The sequence below is a fragment of the Trachurus japonicus genome, chromosome 2 (genome assembly GCF_045865225.1).
Source record: "Trachurus japonicus isolate A0001 chromosome 2, Traja_1.0".
Taxonomy (NCBI): Eukaryota; Metazoa; Chordata; class Actinopteri; order Carangiformes; family Carangidae; genus Trachurus; species Trachurus japonicus.
This window is the reverse complement of record NC_140908.1, coordinates 9,106,186-9,127,892: the sequence shown is the minus strand read 5'-3', so window position 1 is coordinate 9,127,892 and position 21,707 is coordinate 9,106,186. Positions and strand designations below refer to the sequence as shown.

The 21,707-nt window shown below is 37.6% G+C and overlaps 2 protein-coding genes and 1 long non-coding RNA gene across 3 annotated transcripts; all 3 read right to left on the bottom strand.

The window, feature by feature from the left end:
• Positions 1 to 2,077: 2,077 nt before the first annotated feature.
• On the bottom strand, positions 2,078 to 4,483 carry LOC146990789 (OX-2 membrane glycoprotein-like). The gene is made up of 4 exons (XM_085799283.1): positions 4,422 to 4,483; positions 3,154 to 3,492; positions 2,762 to 3,064; positions 2,078 to 2,685 (listed from the first exon to the last, which is right to left on the bottom strand). Exons 1-4 carry the CDS (start codon positions 4,474 to 4,476, stop codon positions 2,606 to 2,608), a joined length of 777 nt encoding a protein of 258 aa, XP_085655409.1. The 5' UTR covers positions 4,477 to 4,483; the 3' UTR covers positions 2,078 to 2,605.
• A 2,982-nt stretch (positions 4,484 to 7,465) lies between these two features.
• LOC146990787 (uncharacterized) lies at positions 7,466 to 20,849 on the bottom strand. The gene is made up of 9 exons (XM_085793765.1): positions 20,516 to 20,849; positions 20,106 to 20,226; positions 19,830 to 19,887; positions 19,201 to 19,389; positions 9,786 to 9,828; positions 9,085 to 9,144; positions 8,706 to 8,795; positions 8,292 to 8,540; positions 7,466 to 8,060 (listed from the first exon to the last, which is right to left on the bottom strand). Exons 1-9 carry the CDS (start codon positions 20,757 to 20,759, stop codon positions 7,738 to 7,740), a joined length of 1,377 nt encoding a protein of 458 aa, XP_085649891.1. The 5' UTR covers positions 20,760 to 20,849; the 3' UTR covers positions 7,466 to 7,737.
• LOC146990788 (uncharacterized) lies at positions 12,696 to 13,741 on the bottom strand. The gene is made up of 3 exons (XR_015037709.1): positions 13,613 to 13,741; positions 13,053 to 13,086; positions 12,696 to 12,968 (listed from the first exon to the last, which is right to left on the bottom strand). It is a non-coding gene; the product is annotated as an uncharacterized LOC146990788 (long non-coding RNA).
• Positions 20,850 to 21,707: the final 858 nt, after the last annotated feature.

Genomic DNA, 21,707 nt, shown 5'->3' with positions numbered 1-21,707 from the left:
TAATAATAATAATAATAATAATAATAATAATAATAATAATAATAATAATAATAATAATAATAATAATAATAACAACAACAACAACAATATGTTGTGATTTAACACAACAAATAATAATAATATTGAGAAACTAGTAGGCTACATTGAATGTAAAGGGGGTTGGGTCACTTACCTTTAATCAGCAAAGTAAATATCAGGATGTGCAACATTCTGCTCTTCTGTTGTCTGTATACTAAAGACACAGTTTCAGTTTGGCCTCTTTAAAGGCAGCAGCAAAAAGGAAACTAAAAGAGGCTGGGGTTGAGGTAGAGTGGGGGATTTCTAGACAGCTTATTAAGCACAACTAATGCAACACAAGAAATTAAATCTTCAAACTAATGAGTGCTTTAAAGCAAGTCTTTCAGTAATCAACAGCAAATGTTCACATTAGTCTAAATGGAGGTTGAATTACATTTTTGTACATGATATGAGAACTGACTACAGAGCATTTGACGATGCTGATGATATAGGAGAATATTCATATTGTAACAAGAATCACATTTTACCATTGAACTCAAAACTGTCAGTCACTGCAAAGAAAAAAAAAGAAAGAAAAAATATTTAACTGAAATTTACTAGAGCTTGGTTTCAAAGGACCTCACACTCGACAGTAATGTCCAGTAAATTGTACACTACTTACTGTACTAACTGTAATCAACAGTGGTTAAGCAGAAAAAAAAAAATCCCCCTGAAGCAGAAGTTGTCTCTAGTGAGTGGTGGACGGAGGTTTCATTGATACTTGAGACACTATGGGAACTGATGACATATTTAAGTGACACATGTATGATTATAATCACACATTGGGCAACACCATGTATGCTGTGGTCTACCTGAGCTGATGTCACAGATGGTCATGGGGAAGTCATTTTTTTTTTTTTAATTTATCCTTTATTTATTCAGGGAAGGTCAATTGAGAGCGAGCTCTCTTTTTCAATGACGCCCTGATCAGACACAGCATCTGGTTGTGTCAGTGTTTATTCCGTCTTCCATTGATTTGCAGTTGTAGACTTTGAATGGTTACTGTTCTTATTACTATATACTACTATTTATCAACCATATTAGAGCATCTTTATTACCATTTATTTACCACTAGTGCTCTTTAAACCCCTTGTGTCTTGTTTTGTATTAGTGCTGTAACTGTGCTCCTGTGAAGAATTGCTGGACTTAAAAAAATATATATCTTATTTTAGTAAAACCTTCATATGTTTTTGGTTGTTATGAACAGTCACAGGCAAAGAAACAACAGACGGTGTCTCATTTATGTTCAGCTTCATATGATTAGTGTTTAATCATGTGCAAAGCAAGTCCATTAGCTAATTTTTATTATTTGTCAATGCAAAAACAGTACAAAAAGGAAGGTAAAAAATTATTGTAAACAACAAACGGTCATCAATACTCCAGTTGGAGCCATCATTGATATCTGTCCCTTGTAAACATTATTGTATTGAAGGTGATGATGCTGGACTGTTGGTTTCTTGATTTGTCTCAGGAGGCGTTTGATTGACTATTGATTTAAAACACAACACAAATCCAACAGTTCATGATGATTATTTGAGCCCTACTGTATCGCAACATGGGACCGTCTGTTTCCTGTACTCACTTCCTTTTGAATCAACCATTGTAAAATAAAAAAAGACCAGACTTGAGCATCTGGTTGAAGTGTTTAAAATAAATTTGTATTTATTCTGTTTAAATATGCACTGTCGCTCTTCACAAATTAAGTTCCTAACAGGAAAAATAAAGTTCTTTGAATTGAATTCCTTCTTTCATAGATTTGCAGTTGTAGACTTTGAATGGTTAATGTTCTTATTACAATCTATTTATCAACCATATTACAGTATCTTTATTACCATTTATTTATCACACTAGTGCTCTCTTTACACCCCTTGTGTCTTGTTTTGTATTAGTGCTGTAACTGTGCTCCTGTGAACAATTGCTGGCCCAAAAAAAAAAAAAAAAAAAATCTTATTTCAGGAAAAGCTTTGTATGTATTTGGTTGTTATCAACAGTTACAGGCAAAGAAGCAACAGCCGATGTCTCATTTATAGTTTGCCCATAGCTCATTTTAATTTTTGTCAATACAAAAACAGTACAAAAAGGAAAGTAAAAAAATATTAGAAACAACAAATGGTCATCAGTACTCCAGTTGGAACCATCATTGATATCCATTTCCTGTAAACATTATTGTATTGAAGGTGATGATGCTGGACTGTCAGTTTCTTCATTTGTCTCAGGAGGCGTCCTTTTCCTAAGACTGCTCCTCTGTGTGACCTTCGGTGTTTGGTTACCGTCTGTGACTGTGGTTGAAGGCATCTGAATCATCTCCATGTCCCTGTGTGATACCAAAGTGATGACATTTAAAGATGCACAAACATTTATTAACTGTCATAGACTCAGACAAAGGTGTTACTGTACACTGATTTAAAGACTTACTTGTTCTTCTGACTGTGTTTAAGCAGGACAACAGCAGCAGCAACAGCAGCAGCAACAACACAACCAAAGACCATGAACGCAATCCAGCTACCAACTTTGAGAAAAAGAGGAAGAAATTGTGATATTCCTTCATTCAGCAACAACTGACCTGAGACCATCTGAACATGAACTTACTGAAGCCTCTGTGATCAGATGCTGATTCCTCATCAAAACCTGGAGGAGAAACAAACATCAGAGTCATAAAGTGATCATCAGTCTGTGTCTCTGTGTCTCTGAACTTGTCTCTCACCATCAGCAGACGTCTGTTTGACCTCAGGAATCATCATCATCACCTCTTTGTGACCAGAGAGGACTCGTGCTGCACATCCCACCTGTGTATTGTTGTCAGGGAAACCTGACAGCACAGCTGTAGTGCTGACAGTGACTGTACTGTTGTTGTTGACAGTGACAGTGTTGTAGTGTGAGAGGTGGAGGTGTGGCTGGGAGACATTCAGTGTGACTGTTGGAGCAGGTCGTCCTGTGGCCGAGCAGGACACAACTGACTCTTCAGAGGAGTTTGATTCTCTGACATGTAGAATGGGTTCATGCAGCTCTGCAGAGAAAAGACATTGAACAAACATCACATGACTTAAGCTGCTACAGACATGAGCTTCTGTCTGATCCTGTTGCTCAGCTTCTTACCATAGAGTTGGAGGCAGGTTTTACCAGTGAGAGCTCCGTCAGGGAAGGAGTTAAACAAGCAGAGATAGCAGCCTCCATCCTGCTCCCTGACGTCCCTGATGACTATGGAGCAGCTCTGCAGTCCAGCATCCTGTAACTCAACTTTATCTTTAAAGTCAGGAGTCACTCTGGAACCGAAGTGTTCACTGTAGGTGGCGACGTCCTTCTTCCCCTCAGGTAAAACTTTCTGCCATGTGACCTGATGAACTTCTTTAGGTTGTAGCAGCTGACAGCTGAGACGAGCGTCTTCTCCCACTGCAGCCACCACAGTCTGCTGTGTCTGTATCACAGCTGTTAGACCTGCAATGGGGGAATGAAAATCGAGTTCACAGTATATCTTCAGATTGTTATTGCATGTGCACAAGTTACAAATATTAATAAAAAAAAAAAAACCCCAACACATTAAAGGTTGAATATGTAGAATATTTATTAAAAGCTATATTTTTTCAAAAATAATACACCCATGGGGCCTTTAGAGGGGTACAGAATGAAAGTATTGCTTTTCCATAAAAACATTTTTTTAGTCTGAATTATTATTTTTAATTTTTTTGACGGGCTCGACAATGACTTTCTCTCAACGTTCTGTTTACATTCGTACCTGCCTGTAGCCGACATGTGGCTCAGTTCTCCGCTGTTTTCCTGCCTCCTCCCGGTCATGTTTTCAACCAAGCCTTTTTAATAATCAATCGGTGGATCAATGGATTATCATATACTTGTTAGGATGGGTGTATTTGTGTAGTCTTATCTGTCATAAACACGTTTATCGTCGCGGACTTTCGGTGCCACGGAGCTCCTTTTTTTTTTTTTTCCAACTTGACGAGAGCAGTGACAGCGGAGGCTCTGAGGCTCAGAGCAGCAGCGGTGTGGAAGGCAGAGAGCCTCCACTCTCCCTGTAACAAGCTACAAGTCATTTATTATGCTGTTAATGACGGTAAAAATGAAACATAAGGTAAATATCCTGCTTAGCTCTCCTCCTCTGCTGTCCTCTGATCAGAGCGGAGTCCCTAGCAACGGCCCGTTTTACCTAGCAACGGTCTGGCAATCGACTGCTGGAATTCTTTTTCTGTTGTTTTTCTTGTATTTCTACATAGTCAACCTTTAAATTTCAGGATAACAGAGACTTTGTGTTGACATCTAAGTATTTTGAGATCAGAATTTCAGACAACATTGTAAGCTTTTTTTTTTCTCTCCGTTTTGGCCTGTCTGGGGAACCGTACTGTATATCTTACCTTTTAGAAATGGTCCTGACAAATAAAAGAGACATGCAGCTATTGTGTGTGCCATGTGGGAGACAAGAGGGCACTTAAAAAGGAAGTAGTTCAACACATGCACCACGTGTCTCTCAAAGGAGCAGACCAATCAGGGTATGGGAACTCAAATTTAAAACTGTGAAAAAATGATCCCAGCACATAATTATCCATCCACATAAACAATCTCAATACATCATTTATGACCAGAAAACATGTGTTTGTGTCAGAGAAACTGTTGATTTAAAACACAACACAAATCCAACAGTTCATAATGATTATTTGAGCCCTACTGTATCGCAACATGGGACAGTCTACTTCCTGTACTTACTTGCTTTTGAATCAGCCTTGCCTTTGTAAAATAAAAAAAGACAGAGGGCAGAGTTGAGCATCTGGTTGTAGTGTTTATTCCGTCTTTCATTCATTTGCAGTTGTAGACTTTGAATGGTTAATGTTCTTATTACAATCTATTTATCAACCATATTACAGTGTCTTAATTACCATTTACTTATCACACTAGTGCTCTCTTTACACCCCTTGTGTCTTTTTTGTATTTGTGCTGTAACTGCGCTCCTGTGAACAATTGCTGGCCCTCAAAAACAAATCTTATTTTAGTAAAAGCTTTGTTTTTTGGTTGTTATGTTATGTCAGATCTTTCAATTACATGAAAGCATCTTAGGTGTAAAACACCTTGAAATGTGGCGTCATTACATAAAGGAAACAAAAGGAGAAGCGGTTCTTTCAGTTTTAACACAAAGAAATGTCACTGGCCTGGATAAATGTAAAACACAGTAATGTATCAACTCTTTCTCACCTTTCTGAAAGACTTCCAACAGAAAAAAGGCACGTAGAACTCCATAGTGTGCCATTGATAATGTTTCTGATACTCTCATCTCCTCTTCACGGCCGTTTGGTTCAAACCGTCACTACCTGTGCAGGTCTCAACTGGTTCGGCAAGGTGGGCAGGTAATGTGTGCCAAATAATAAGTTGCTCATGAAGCACAGGCTTCTCAATTTCACTACAGTGGTACATTTGCTTCAAGATGCAGACAAGGAGAAGAACAGGGGTAGAGTTACAGCCTTTGTTTTGGTTTGCTGTGGTTCAGAGAAGCTGTTGTAAATCTTTGTCTTCTATCTTATTAAAAATCCAAAGTTGGCTAATTAACACATTACACACCAGTGAAACTCACTAAATTGTATTTTATTCAAACAAACATCCATAAATATATTAACAACTTAGAACACACTTCAACTTAATATTCATTACATACTAAACATAAAGCAACTGATAATTAGTCACAACACTGATGAAAAAAAAAAATCCCTGGAGGGAATATAACACAGTCCCGGTTTAGCTATGGGTGTATTTGTGTGTGTATGTGTGTCTGTGGGAACAATAAATAAATAATCGGAATTACATCAAACATTGAACACGTGCAAAAGTGCAAGAGAAGTGCTATCAACAACACACTTAGACAAAGCATGCAGAAAATATAATTATGTAATATATTGTCTGACTGACTAATCACAAGTGACAATGTCTAATTCAACCTCCATAGATCCATAGCTACATACATATAAATATTCTAATTTTTGAATATCAATTACTTAACTCATTGAAGTTCACATTTCTTAGGTAGAGAATGAATAGACTAAAATCATTACTACATTCCTCAGTGGGGTCTAGATGGGTCTCATAAGGCTGTGATTTGTTTGCCAGTGTTTAATCTGATTAATTGAAAATATTGTCATTGCAAATTTAAAACTCAGGCCTTTCCTCACAACACCCACTGGATGTCACTGTAGCATCAGTCTGAATTCATGCCAACCACAGGGTATTTCCTTGTTTTCAGTGACTCTATTACCAACATAGATCAGTCCCTTATGCTAAAAATCCAGTTAGATCAGTCTGAAGTAGTTGGTTATTATTGCACTAATTTCCTAGACGCTCTACTTGTGATGCATTATACTCACATGCAGAGTCTTTGTAAACTAAATTTACCAAGGTTTTACATCACTCCTCCTAAACATTGGTCTGAGGTCCAGCCGTTTTACATTCCACAGTTTGAAGCTTGATAATAAAAGGTAAAGTGCTAAGTTCTGACATTTAACTGAAACCTGACAGGTAGTTGGACGGCCACCTTTAGCTTAATTCACCCCTTACATCTCTGGCGGTCAGATGCACAGAAGGGATGCAGATGCAGATTTTCATAATGCTTGCACAGTTGAACATTCACAGGCACACAGGCTTTTTTTGAACGCTTGTTGAAATGCAAAACCATTACACATTTTCAATTGTGCTCCTCTTAGCCTTTAACCTGTCAGAGAGAGAAAAAGAGAAACAGGTTATGATAGTGAGGGGAGAATGGGAGACAGATGAAATACTGTGGCACTGGGTGAATATTTACTCAACTTTGTGCATTGACAGTTAAAACATCTTACATGATAAATCATATCTTACCTTTTTCTGTAAAACAACAGCAATGCAGCAACAGCGATGCAGATAATGAGTGTTACAGTCACAGCAGCTGCAGTCCCTGACGGCGCTGCACTCCCTGGAGGAAAAACAGCACCTGGTTAGAAAACCAAAAGCTAAAGCTGGTGAATGTAATTCTTCGCATCTTGACCTGACTTCCCCAATTTTATTTTAGATTACTCATCAGAGATCTGAACCATATCAACAAGTTGTTATCTTGTGACATGGGTTTTTTTTTTCTTCCTTTACTTTGTCCCAAGTGAAATTGAATCTGATTTAATGAGTCATAGCTCAGATGACTGCGGGGAACAACAATATGGTGTTTACACTTTGGACCTTGAGGCTTTCAGTTGCAGGAAATCAAGTGAGTCAGTCAGAGAGTTACAAGGTTCCTTTTTAAAGGGACAATGACGCATTGATCTGATCTAATTACCAATAGGGACGCTTGGGTTATTAGGGAAAACATTAATATCTGGTTCGCGTATAATTGGCAAAGATGCTCATTGCTGAGAATCTTCTACGGTCACATAACAATGGATCAAGCTTGGTTGGGATTTCCAAGGGCGTTCACTTTGATGGAGAAACTGATTTACAGTAGTTAGTTATACAGCATAGCTCTCTGCATTCCACTGTAGAGAGTCACTTCCTGTCAGTGTGAATCATTTAGACACTCGTCACTTTGAATATTCTAGGAACCGGATCATCCAGTGCATTAAAATGAAACTCTTTTTAGGATTCCCGTAGACTGAAGAGATACAACCTGTGTAGCCTCTGCAGCTACTTTAATACCCATGATGACAAAAGCAAAGAGTAAAACAAAAATTACTCACTTGACATACCAACATCTGAAGAGAAATGGATCCTCTTCTGCATCTGCCCTGTCATTCCATTGTTCAGCAGACAATCCACATGTCCAGCCCAGTCTGGAGGTACTTTCAGAGTGATGTTGCTGCTGCTGGTAAATGTCTGGTCACTGTTCCTCACTGTAGCAGTTTGTGTTTGCTCTCTGCTGTCGACGTCAGGTGAAATGATCCAGTCAATAGTCGGGGCTGGTTTACCTGTGGCAGAGCAGCTGAACACAGCCGCTGTGTTTCCTCCATCTAGGTCACTTCTGTTAACATACGATGTGTTCACCACGGATATTCCTTTATAGGGAATTGAAACTAGTTATTGTGAGAATATGACCACTTCAACACAAGTTACGCAATTGGGTGTCAAAACAAATGTCAAACCTGAAGGGAATTTTAAAGTTTTGGGCTTTCATCTTCAGCTTCTATCATTATAATGCTATTTGATAATCTTACATTACAGGATTCAAAGTTTTCATTTCATGCATATTCATATATTTATATAAATATAGAAAACTGCAAGTTTACCTTGCACCGTCAGGCACATCTCCTTCCTTTGGGAACCGTCAGGATACACGTTAAATAAGCAAATATAGCAGCTCTCATCTTGCCATGATACATTCTTCACAGTGATGGCTGTTGAGTTCAGCGATGCCTCCGTCAAGACCACTTTTCCAGTGGGGACATTCACTTGCTGTCCAAAACGCTTGCTGTAGGTCGCCAAATTCTCTATCGACTCATCTTTAAAAAGCCTTTGCCAAGTGACCTGGAGCACACCTGGAGAGAAGCCAAGAGGTTATGCACCAATCTATTTTACAACAGAATAAACCAGAAGTTAAATAATTATAGAGCTGTTTAAGACAGCAGTCTGAAAACTGTGTGAAATCAGCTGTGTACAAAGGTAAAAAAAAAAATAGCATCAAAACACAAGCACAAACACACCTTTTGGGTTTCCCAGAGTGCACTTGTAACGTGCCTTACTGCCATAGTCAACTACTGAATCTCCATAGCCACGTATCTGCGAGGCTGAGGCTAAAAATAAGAGAGGCTGAGTGTCAGTACAAGCAGATAAGAGCAGAGGCTTTGGCTTCCAGCCGGTGATTTTGTCAAAGAAAAGCTACAAATAAATGTCCATTTTTCTCTATGATAATAATAATACTACCATTAATACTACTACTACTACTACTACTACTACAGTACTACTACTACTACTACTAATAATAATAATAACAATATGTTGTGATTTAACACAACAAATAATAATAATAATATTGATAAACTAGTAGGCTACATTGAATGTAGAGGGGGTTGGGTCACTTACCTTTAATCAGCAAAGTAAATATCAGGATGTGCAACATTCTGCTCTTCTGTTGTCTGTATACTAAAGACACAGTTTCAGTTTGGCCTCTTTAAAGGCAGCAGCAAAAAGGAAACTAAAAGAGGCTGTGGGGGATTTCTAGACAGCTTATTAAGCACAACTAATGCAACACAAGAAATTAAATCTTCAAACTAATGAGTGCTTTAAAGCAAGTCTTTCAGTAATCAACAGCAAATGTTCACATTAGTCTAAATGGAGGTTGAATTACATTTTTGTACATGATATGAAAACTGACTACAGAGCATTTGACGATGCTGATGATATAGGAGAATATTCATATTGTAACAAGAATCACATTTTACCATTGAACTCAAAACTGTCAGTCACTGCAAAGAAAAAAAAAGAAAAGAAAAAATATTTAACTGAAATTTACTAGTAACTCTAGAGCTTGGTTTCAAAGGACCTCACACTCGACAGTAATGTCCAGTAAATTGTACACTAGTACTTACTGTACTTGGTGACACCTCCAGTAATCCACAGTGGTTAAGTGAAAAAAAAAAATCCCCCTGAAGCAGAAGTTGTCTCTAGTGAGTGGTGGACGGAGGTTTCATTGATACTTGAGACACTATGGGAACTGATGATGACATATTTAAGTGTATGATTATAATCACACATTGGGCAACACCATGTATGCTGTGGTCTACCTGAGCTGATGTCACAGATGGTCATGGGGAAGTCCTTGTATTTCTATGCAACATGATCAGGAATATTTAGGATTCCCACAACTCATCATGAGTCACCTGTGTTAAAAAGTCTATCCAATAATATATCATCCCAGTCACTCCTAGTTTGAGCCTTTCCAGAATGCTGCTTAATATAAATAATAAATATTTCTTTTCCAAGGATGCTCCATCCTTGGAAACTGTCAAGCCTTTGACAGTTGGCTTCTTTCCAGCTTTTACAGTATTACATTTGCGTTATGAGTAAGATGGATTCAGCTCTTAGTAATAATGAGTCACTCCAGGACCTAAATGACACAGTTTTATTCCCTATTATTGTCCAGGAATGTGCGTCCTCATAATTTACCAGAAATGTACTTGACAATGTCCCCTTCTATGAAATATGCATCCTGTGATTTTTATCATCAGGATAAACACTGTTAGTGGTTATTCAGTCATTGCGCACACTCTCGAGTTTATCTTTCATCGGACATCTCATAAAGCAACAGGAAGATGAGAGCGGGATCACATGCGACCAGAGGCCACATACAGTATGAACCCAAGAGGTTGAGGTCACATAGGGCCGACTTGTCTTGGCAGCGTTGCTGTCCAATAAGCAATTACTGATCTTATAAATAAGACTCCTGTGAAATCTTGTTTATTAAACAGTGTGAAGGGGAAGTTAGGAAAGAACCTACAGTAAGCGCCATGTGGAAGGGTTACTTAAGATTATCTGACACGGCATCTGTCAGCAACTAATGGACTCATGATATAATATTTAGATAAAATATAAAATGATAACAAAAACACTGTGACTGCTCAATCAGTTATCACTATCACTTCAGATATACAAGACAAAAAATTTGGGAAGTACCTGTGCTGCCTACCTGATGCTAGTAATGTACACCTAGCATAGCCTGTGGTTTGTGGTTCTGCAGGCAAGCCAGCAACCAGTATAATCTAATTAAGACAGGGGGTGTACTGTGTACTATTTTGATCAAAGCTGCCACTTCCCTCTTTTCAAAATTATCTCAATGCACATTTGTCTGATAGTCACAGTGTGGCAGTTGGCAGCAAAACAACATCAGCTTTCTTGCATTTTAAGTTTCATTTTCCCGAAAAAAGAATAATAAAGTTACACATAAGTTTCTGTTTGATCTGTTGTTTTGTTTGACATTTGGAGAAAAAGAAAGAAAAAAAGTTGCATGTTAAATGATTTGTGCCCAATCACGCGTCTCCGCAGCTCTGCAGTATCTCAACAGGTCTAATAAATCCTTAACTTACAGATCTATTTTGTGACTTTTATGCTTAAGTTTTATTTACAACCTTAGCCACAAAACCAAGCTGGTTGAGTGTGGGGAAAATACCTTACTAGCACACAAGTTGCTGGCAATCACCAAAAACATTGACGCTGTCTTGTGGTTAATAATGGTTGCTTAAGCAAAGACTCCTACGCTGTTTGCTCTCATATTAATCAGTGCAGGGCAGCAAGCAATATTATCAGTGACTGTTTAAACAGTGTGTGCATGAGCAGGAAGGGTCCAGAGACAAGGGATGCCTGGTTAGTCCAAGACATAACAGGAAGAATTAATGTAGCAGGAACTGTGACAGGTTTGTCACTATAGCATATTTTATTTAGAGACATCATTTTGATTATAAAAGTCTAAATAAAGTTTAGGATTATCAGCATCACATGCAGATAAAACGCTGCCTCATCAGTCAGGACAGCTGACTTATTTCCCAGTCACGCCGGTTGAACCCATTTTCCTGACCCCGCATAATTTCAGTTCAGTTCATATACAGATATGGAAGGAATGTACTTTTGTTTAACTCTAACAAGGAAGAAGCAGGGGAAACTTCTCATGAATGGGTTGGGAGTTATTTTAAATCAGATACTCTTGACATGGGCTATTTCCGCTGTAAATAAGAGGAATGACAGAGGCAGGGGAACGCCACGCAGAGGAAAACAACAACAAAGAACAGAGTTTGTGTAGGTGACGGTGTTTAAAAGTCGTCACAAAAATGAAGTAAAATCCTTCTCATAATTCAATACTGACATAATTTCATTACTTTTGCATTTGCAAAAATATTTTATGTGAAGGTTTTAGGTTGTGCTGGAAGGATTTCTCACCCATGAAGATTTTTCATATTGGACAAATCCATTCACTCACCAGTAAAGGTTCATCTTTCATCAGTCATGGTCTGCTTCATCTACAGATCTGCAGAGCAAAAAAAAAAAGTCATCTCTTACAACTACAAAATCTCTCGTCATACATAATAAATCTCAGTCGTCACATGACAAAAAGGCAAAATGCTTATTCAGTTTTAATGTATTGAAAAAAAAAAAAATCAGATTAGAAATTTTTCAGATGATACTGACATTTGTACAGTAGATGGCCCTATTTTCTCCCATTATTATTTTACAAACTAAAGTTTACAAAAGCTGAAGACGGGCTCAGGGCCGAAACATCATTTAAGATTTTTTGCATATGGAGCCTAGAGTGTGATACCCTTATTTATTTTTCACAAACTAAATTATTACCACAGAAATTTCTTTTTGTGTGTGTGTGTTACCAGAGAATTGTTATTCAGTGGCATCATAGAGTGACATGTGGGTGTAGGTGCTGAAGGGTTACACAAAACATTGCAAGTAGATATTGTTCAGATGTGAGCTCAAGTCATTCAAAGACACATTGTCATGGAAAAAAAGACATGGATGGACAACACAAATAGCAGTGGTACTGTATTATTAGAGACCAGAGGTTTGCTACTCTGATACAACAATAATAACATTAGGTATCTATATTATTCGAATTTAAAAAAAAAGCAGAGAAGAATCAGGTTTGTTTTGATGGGTTATTTTTTTTATTATATAAAAAAAGAATACAGTGGAAATAGCCTCTGTCCTTATCGAAATGCAGTTCAAGAGTGCCATCTTGTGGACAACAGCTCTAACTTCACTTGTAATAAAATTCTACATCAAGCAGGAGTGGGTTTGATGTAAAAAGGTCTCTACAAAATATGCCCAATCTTTATGTCCTCTCTGATTAACATGTTTGAATTATTGTTATTATTATTATTTGGGTTGAAGCTCTGAACCATGACAGTTGAATAAAGTCCACTCTCTTTCCGGATGAAGGTGCTGTAAGGTTCAATGTCTTGCGGTTCCTGCAGACGAACATGTTGTTAGATATTATTTCATTTAGATCGAGAGCATAAAAGAAAAGGATGGAACATTTTTCTGCACGTTACCTGGTTTAGACAACAGCTCTGTGGTTGCTCTCTACTGTTGAAAAACAACAAACAAAATGCATTACACACAGTTTTTTGTTAGCAAAACAGGAAATGAGAGACTATTTGTTTCTTTTCTGCATTTAAACAAGTCATAATAGAAAAACCAAGTGACATTCTTCAAATAAGTATTTGAAAATGTTTCTTGATGTTCAAAATAAAAGCAGCCAGTCAGACAAGTTGTTGCCGAAGTCACTGCATGTAAATTAACCGTCGTTTAGCCACAACAAATGCAGCCATATTGTTTCAGACACATGAAAACCAGAAGTAGTGGAAGAAGTACGGTAACAGTATTAATACTGCAGTAAAGCATTCAACTTACAGAGGCATCACCACCAAAACTTAAAGTACCAAAAGAAGATATAGTTTTCATTCAGAAATATAACATATAGGATTATAATTATTGGTGGATTGTTGTAAATGCAATTTTAAATTTTGCCACTACTAATTACTTCAATTAAATTATTCATCATTCCTAAAAAATAAAAATTCATAAAACTTTGTAGATAACAGTCTCTCACCCATTACGTGCTCTTCTATAGACACATCCCAGGATAACAGCAGTTATAATGATGAATGCAATGGCAGCAGACAAAGCCATTAGGAGCCACGGCCTTTCTGTGGAGCTGTCGGCCTCCTCCTCCTCCTCCGCTGAATCTGGAGATAAAAGAGTGAGAATCTGCTAATAAAGCTAACAAATGAATCAATTATTCATTATATTAAATGTGCTTACCTTCCACAGTGATTTTGAGATGGACCTTATTAGTTCCATCAGCATGTGAGCACTCACAGGAGAAATTCCCGCTGTCCTTTTGTGTTAAATTGGTCAGGTGGAGAAACACAGTCTGATTCTCTGTCATAAATGTGAACCTGGAGTGTGAACAGTTATTCTCAGTGTCTTGTCCATGATGACGTGATAGAAGACATTGTTTTCCGCTCCTCTCTGTGTTGATGCGACAAAATATCAGCGAGATGTTTTTATTGCTGCATAATGGAGTGGCATCTGGTTTGTTCCCCAGGGTTTTCTCAACAGTCACTGCAATAAAACAGACAATTAAACAATTAATAAGTTACCAGTAGTACTTGCTGTATTTCAACTCATGTAGTCTAATATTCATCAAAAGCAAAGATTATTACAGAATAATGACTTGCATCGATTTGAATTCATGAAAACAAAAACCTTTACCGTCAGATCGTGCAGATAGTGGCAGAAGCAGAAGAAAGAACAGAGTCCGTCCACCCATACTGCTCAAGAAGCTGCGGCTGCTGCTGCTGCTGCACAGTGCGATGTACTGATGTCATTTTTTGTGCTATTCTCTCGCTACCTAAACCTCAAACCCTCGGCCCCTTGGCTCTCGAGCTGATAGGTGATGTGAACTCTTCTAAAAAGGAAGTGCTTCTACAAGCTTCTGCTTTCAAATTTATACCCTCTGAGACAGTCATCTGCCTTTTAATAACTTAACCTGCAGAACTATGATTGGTTACTTTGTCATCAGTCTCAAAAGACCTCTCATGCATACTTTATATATAACTCAGGTCAGTTCATGTGTGAGTTGAGTGAGAGTTCATCACGTAACATGCTGAAACTGAGATCAATTTTGTGGTCATCATCACACATTAAGAGGCCTGAGCTTAAAGTGTAAATCTAGTGCAGCACTGTCTATGCAGCTCAGTGCAAATTATGTCCCTGATGCAAGTGAATTAACTTTGTTGTCAATTAGATTACTTCATGTAGTTTTAAAGGTCCCATATTTTACTGTGTAGTGTTTGATTTTAAGTGGTAATTTGAGTTAATCAATTAGAAGATATTTAAAAAAAACAAACAAAGCCATCAGTGTAGTTTCACATCTGCTCTTTCAGACCTCTCTCCAGCAACAAGAAGTCAGTGAACCAATCAGAGGACAGCCTCCCTCCGAGCCTCTCTTCTGATTGGTTTACTGTTTCTGAGTGATCCAATAAAATTATATCAGATGTCAGGGGATCACTCATAGAAAGTAAATCCTGCGAGGTTGGATGGCAGGTCTGGGTGGGCGGGGCTTGGGGCATTGCTGAGAACAGTGACCGTTTCGGACCGGTGACATCACAAGGTTCAGGAAGTCCTGACAGTGACAGCTCGTTTAAAGGTTCAGTTTCTGAATACAGGTAGTGTGTATTTTTCTGTGGACTGAGGCCTTTGATACTTTCATAGTATGAATACGGAAACAACAGTTGCTTGATGATGAAAAAAGACATGTTACTATTATACAAAATGGGACCTTGAGGCCTTTATTTTAAGATGAACTCGCATGACTTGGAATAAGTAAGGCATGTATCAAAAAACTGAAGCAATCCCCAAGAAGAGTTACAGTATACACCCAAACTTTATTGTAATGTTTGACTTGTCAAACATTACAATAGTTCCATTCACAGCATACATGAACAAACATCCCATATCTATTTGTTTTTATTGATCTCACTTCAACCTTCAATATTTTCATAGACAAATAAAGTTGAGTCAGTGTCTTTTCCATCCATTTCCTGATCATTCGAGTGACAAGTCTCTACAATGCTTGCTGATCTATAGTGCAGTGAAAAAGTTCCCTTCCTGGTTTCTTACTTTTTGCATATTGGTCACACTTAAATTTTTAAGACCATCAAAGTAGATATAAAATGTCGTTTTTATATGATGGTTTCATTTATAAAGGGGAAAAAGCTATCCAAAACTACCTGGCCCTATATGTGAAAAAATAATTGCGCCCCTTGTCAAATCATAGACAAACTGTGATAAACCAAATTTTTTTCAGAAAAGTGAGTTCAGCTTCATGATCCACACCCAGGTTTGATCACTGCCGACCTGTTGAATTAAAAAATCACTGTGTCCTTTTGTTACCATCTGGATGGGTCATTGCTGCGCTCTTGGAGTATTATGGTAGGGCAGCCATCTTGGGCAGGTTTCCACCACTGTTCCAAGCTTTCTCCATTAGTGGATAAAGGCTCTCACTGTGGCTCGCTGGAGTCCCAAAGCTTTGGAAATGTCTCTGTAACACTTCCCAGACTGATAGACGTAATTGATTTTGTTTATTAATCTTTTCTTGAATTTCATGAGATTGCGGCATTGTGTGTTGTTTTTTTTTTGAGATCGTTCAGTCTCCTTCACTTTGTCAGACAGGTTCTATTTAAGTGATTTCTTGATTCAACAGGTCTGGCAGTGATGAGGCCTGGCTGTGGACAGTGAAATTAAACTCTGTTTTCAAAAAAAATTGGTTTATCACAGTTAGTTTATGAAAATTTGTTTGATAATCTTAAACATTTACAGTAAGTGAGACAAATATGCAAAAAAAAGTAAGAAATCAGGAAAGGGGCAAATACTTTTTCACAGCACTGTACTTGTCATGTTGGCATCACCTTGACGATTCCTTGAGAGCACGCTTTGGTAGACATCATTTGTTGGCTGCTGAAGGCTGATGTAAAGGTGCTCTGCATCTGCTTGATCCTAGAAAACAAATAAAACCTTAATCCATCATGTTTTAAAAGTCTTAATGGGTGTGCAACAGTATTTAAATCACTTTGAATCCTGAATTATTGTATTTACTCAAACATTCACACATTCCACCGACCCTCAAACATCCTTTGCACTGATTAATAGGTATTTCTATTTGTTCAGTGGTAAACTCCTGAAAAGGAGTAAACATTAAAATGGGTAAGAGCTGTATACTTCTTCTGTTGAAAATAACAGCATCGAAAAATAAATATAGAAATATATAGAATATGTTAGCTATTATGTATATATTTGCTATTGCATACGTGGTATAAAATAATAAATTAGCTGCTTCAAACATTTAGAACAAAGAAAATCACTCACCACAGAACCAGAAGCTTCATTTACAGACAATCCAGATGTGGTTGACGTTGAACGGACTCTTCAAATGAGATAGAATAGAGTTGAATTCACACCAAGGAGATATCATTTGAAGCTGGGCTGTATCATTTAGAAAATTGTTAATATAAGAATTTTAATACGGTTGGAAAAACAATAATTTACATTTGTAGGCCTACATATGTGTTTTTACCAATGTATCTGCCACTGAGCTGAAAAATATAGTTGAACACCAGAAAAACTCCACTTTTCCAGTGTATGACTATTATAAACCAAAATTATTCATCATTCCTAAAAAAAAAAACCCCACAAAAAACAAATCAAATTTATATATAACAGTGTCTAACCCATTATGTGTTCTTCCGTAGATATATCCCAAGGTAAAAGCAGCTATAATGATGAGTACAATGACAGAAGTCAAAGCCATTAGGAGCCACGGCCTTTCTGTGGAGCTGTCGGCCTCCTCCTCCATCTCCTCCTCCTCTGCTGGATCTGGAGAGAAAAGAGTGAGAATCTGCTAATTAAAGCTAACAAATGAATCAATTATTCATTATTAAATTTGCTTACCCTCCACAGTGATTTTAAGATGGACCTTATTAGTTCCTTCAGAGTGTGAGCACTCACAGGAGAAGTTTCCACTGTCCTGTCGTGTTAAATTGGTCAGGTGGAGAAACACAGTCTGATTCTCTGTCATAAATGTGAACCTGGAGTCACAGGTACTCTCAGTGTCTTGTCCGTGATGACGTGAGAGAAGACACTGTTCTCCGCTCCTCTCTGTGTTGATGCGACATACTATCAGCGAGATGTCCCCCTCTGTAGTATTGCTGCATAATGGAGTGACATCTGGTTTGTTCCCCAGGGTTTTTTCAACGGTCACTGCAATAAATCAGTCAATTAAACAGTTAGTTAGCAGTAGCACTTCCTGTATTTCAACATCTGATTTAAACTCATGTAATTTAATGTTCATCAAAAGCAAAGATTATTGCAGAATAATGATTTGCATCAATTTGACTTGAAACAAAAACTTTTACCATCAGATTGTGCAGATAGTGGCAGAAGAAGAAGAAAGAACAGAGTCCGTCCAGCCATACTGCTCAAGAAGCTGCTGCTGCTGCTGCTGCTGCACAGTGCGATGTACTGATGTCATTTTTTGTGCTATTCTCTCGCTACCTAAACCTCAAACCTTCGGGCCCTTGGCTCTCGAGCTGATAGGTGATGTGAACTCTTCTAAAAAGGAAGTGCTTCTACAAGCTTCTGCTTTCAAATTTATAACTTAACCTGCAGAATTACGATTGGTTACTTTGTCATCATTCTCAAAAGACCTCTCATGCATACTTTATACATAACTCAGGTCAGTTCATGTGTGAGTTGAGTGAGAGTTCATCACGTAACATGCTGAAACTGAGATCAATTTTGTGGTCATCATCACACATTAAGAGGCCTGAGCTTAAAGTGTAAATTGAGTGCAGCATCGTCTATGCAGCTCAGTGCAAATTATGTCCCTGATGCAAGTGAATTAACTTTGTTCACTTACATCACTTCATGTAGTTTTAAAGGTCCCATATTTTACTGTTTAGTGTTTTGTTTTAAGTGGTCATTTGTGTTAATCAATTAGAAGATATGTTTGTATAAAAACAAACAGAGCCATCAGTGTAGTTTCACATCTGCTCTTTCAGACCTCCCTCCAGCAACAAGAAGTCAGTGAACCAATCAGAGGACAGCCTCCCTCCGAGCCTCTCATCTGATTGGTTTACTGTTTCCAAGTGATCCAATAAAATTATATCAGATTTCAGGGAAACACTCATAGAAAGTAAATCCTGCGAGGCTGGATGGCAGGTCCGGGTGGGCGGGGCTTGGGGCACTGCTGAGAACAGTGACATCACAAGGTTCAGGAAGTCCCGACAGTGACAGCTCGTTCTAAGGTTCAGATTCTGAATACAGGTAGTGTGTATTTCTCTGTGGACTGAGCCCCTCACAGTATGAATACGGAACAGTTGCTTGATGATGAAAAAAGACATGTTAATTACTATTATACAAAATGGGACCTTTGAGGCCTTCATCTTAAGATGAACTCGCATGACTTGGAATAAGTAAGGATGTATCAAAAAACTGAAGCAATTCCTCAAGAAGAGTTATACATCCAAACTTTATTGTATTTTTTTGACTTATCAAACATTACAATGGTTTCATTCACAGCATACATGAACAAACACAAGATATGTATCTGTATTTATTGATCTGACTTCAAATTACAATGTTTTCATAGTTAAATGAATTTAGTGACACTGAGTCAGTGTCTTTTCGATCTACTTCCTGATCATCCGAGTGAATGTTTGCTGATCTACTTGTCGTGTTGGGGTCACATTGGCGTTTCACGCTTTGGTAGATATCATTTGCTGGCTGCTGAAGGCTCATGTAAGGGTTCTCTGCATCTGCTTGGTCCTATAGAAAAACAGTAAAAAACTTAACCCATCATGTTTACAAGTCTTGATGGAACAGTATTTTAAACACTGTGAATCCTGAATTAATGTATTTATTATATAATTTCTGTTATTATTATAATATAAATATTCATATAATTTCTTGAAACATCCACACATTCCACCGATCTTCAAACATCCTTTGCATTAATTATTAGGTATTTCTATATTTATTAGGTATTTGTTTGTTCAATGGCAAACTCCTACACATGGTGCAAATCAAAAGGAATAAACATTAAAATGGGTAAGAACTGTATACTACTTCTTTTGTTGAAAACAACAGCACACAAAAATATATTAAATATGTTAGATAATATGTACTGTATATATTTGCTATTTTATGTGCAGTATAAAATAATAAATTAGCTGCTTCAAACATTTTGAACAAGGAAAATTACTCACCACAGAGCCAGGAGCTTCATTTACAGACAATCCAGATGTGGTTGATGTTGAACAGACTCTTTAAATGAGACAGAATAGAGTGAAATGCATGCAGAGAAGATAGCATTTGAAGCAGCTATATTGTTTTAAAGATTTTATATTGAAGAATTTTAATTCTGTCGTAAAAAAAATAAAATAATATTTGCTCATATTTACATTGGTCTATTTTTGTCAATGTATCTGCCAGTGCTGAGCTAAAAATATAGTTGAACTTGAAAAATTTAGTATGATAGTTACTTATGGATAAATGCCACAATAGCTCCAAGCGTAATGGGGACACTTGCACCAATCAAAGTGCTTGGAATGTGGATTTGTATGAAACTGCTGTGCTCCTCATACTCCTCAACCTCCTCATCCTCTGTAAAAGAAAAAGGAAAAATCTGTCAGGAAAATTACATTCATGTCTGCACAGCACAGCATCTTACAATAAGGAATAATGAACATAATGTCATTTAAGAAAAAGATTCAACAAAGTTATTAAGAAAACATTATTACTTTACAACTGAAACACTCAGAGTTCGAAAGGTAGACATTGTTTATGACTGAAATTTGTCATAATAATAAAATTGCTGAGGAAAATTGTCAATTTTTGAGAGAAATGTAAAAAGGCTGAATCACAAAAACATGAAAATAAATCAGCCGCTTACCTTCCACAGTGATTTTGAGATGGACGTTATTAGTTCCATCAGTCTGTGAGCACTGACAGGTGATGTTCCCGCTGTCCTGTCGTGTTAAATTGGTCAGGTGGAGAAACACAGTCTGATTCTCAGTCATAAATGTGAACCTGGAGTCACAGGTACTCTCAGCGTCTTGTCCGTGATGACGCGAGAGAAGACACTGTTCTCCGCTCCTCTCTGTGTTGATGTGGCAAAATATCAGTGTGATGTCCATCTCTGTAGTATTGCTGCATAATGGAGTTACATCTGGTTTGTTCCCCAGGGTTTTCTCAACAGTCACTGCAATAAATCAGTCAATCAATCAATCAACCAACCAACCAACCAACCAACCAACAGTAAGTTAGCATCTGATTTAAACTAACTTAATGTTCATCAAAGACAAAAACTATTACGGAATAACAACTTCCAATACTTTGACCTTATAAAAACCAAAAACGATTTTTGAGTACAGTACCTTCTCTGTTAGATTGCACAGTTAGTGGAAGAAGCAGAACAAAGAACAGAGTCCAGCCACCCATATTGCTCAAGAAGCATCTGCTGCTGCTGCTGGTGGTGCACAATGTACTGTCCTGATGTTAGGAGGTCACAGACACACATTTGCACTATTTTATCAAGACCTCAACCTCAACCTCTAGCACGTGAATGATGTGAATTATTCTAAGAAGGAGGTGCCTCTAAAGAACCTCTGCCTTCAAGTTATTAGCACCTGAAAGTAAAACAGTGACAGAACAAAATGGCTACACTTAAAAAAAACAAACAAACAAACAAAAAAACTCTAAGACCATATAAGAGTGACAGAGTTCAGGTGGGCTGTGAAGAGGTGGTGAAGGAACACTGGCACAAGTATTTTGATTCCTATACGTGGAGTTGAGAGTGAGTGGACAGAAGAGAGATGACAGGAAATATTTGACAAAGCTGACACAAAGCAAGAGGTGTTTTTTTTTTTAAAAACTAAGGAGAATGATAAGAAATTACGTAGGCCTACTTGTGAAATGCCCACATTTCTCCCTGTGTGAAATGAGTGGGTGGAACACAGTAAATGGTTTGCTGCAAGCTGTTTCTGAGATAACAATAATTGGAACAGAGCCAGCAATAACAAACAAATACTAAATACAGAGGTTGTTTAGTAGAGCATGCAAACAACATATACTTCAATACCCCA

Excerpts from the sequence above, each read along its gene's own strand:
- LOC146990789 (XM_085799283.1), bottom strand. The coding sequence starts at position 4,476 with ATGGCACACACAATAGCTGCATGTCTCTTTTATTTGTCAGGACCATTT. Across the intron at positions 3,493-4,421 it reads GTCAGGACCATTTCTAAAAG|GTCTAACAGCTGTGATACAG; the intron begins GTAAGATATACA and ends CCCCCATTGCAG. Across the intron at positions 2,686-2,761 it reads CAAACAGACGTCTGCTGATG|GTTTTGATGAGGAATCAGCA; the intron begins GTGAGAGACAAG and ends TTTCTCCTCCAG.
- LOC146990787 (XM_085793765.1), bottom strand. The coding sequence starts at position 20,759 with ATGGACATCACACTGATATTTTGCCACATCAACACAGAGAGGAGCGGA. Across the intron at positions 9,145-9,785 it reads CATCTGTGACATCAGCTCAG|TATACAGACAACAGAAGAGC; the intron begins GTAGACCACAGC and ends CTGTGTCTTTAG. Across the intron at positions 8,796-9,084 it reads ATTTACTTTGCTGATTAAAG|CCTCAGCCTCGCAGATACGT; the intron begins GTAAGTGACCCA and ends TCTTATTTTTAG.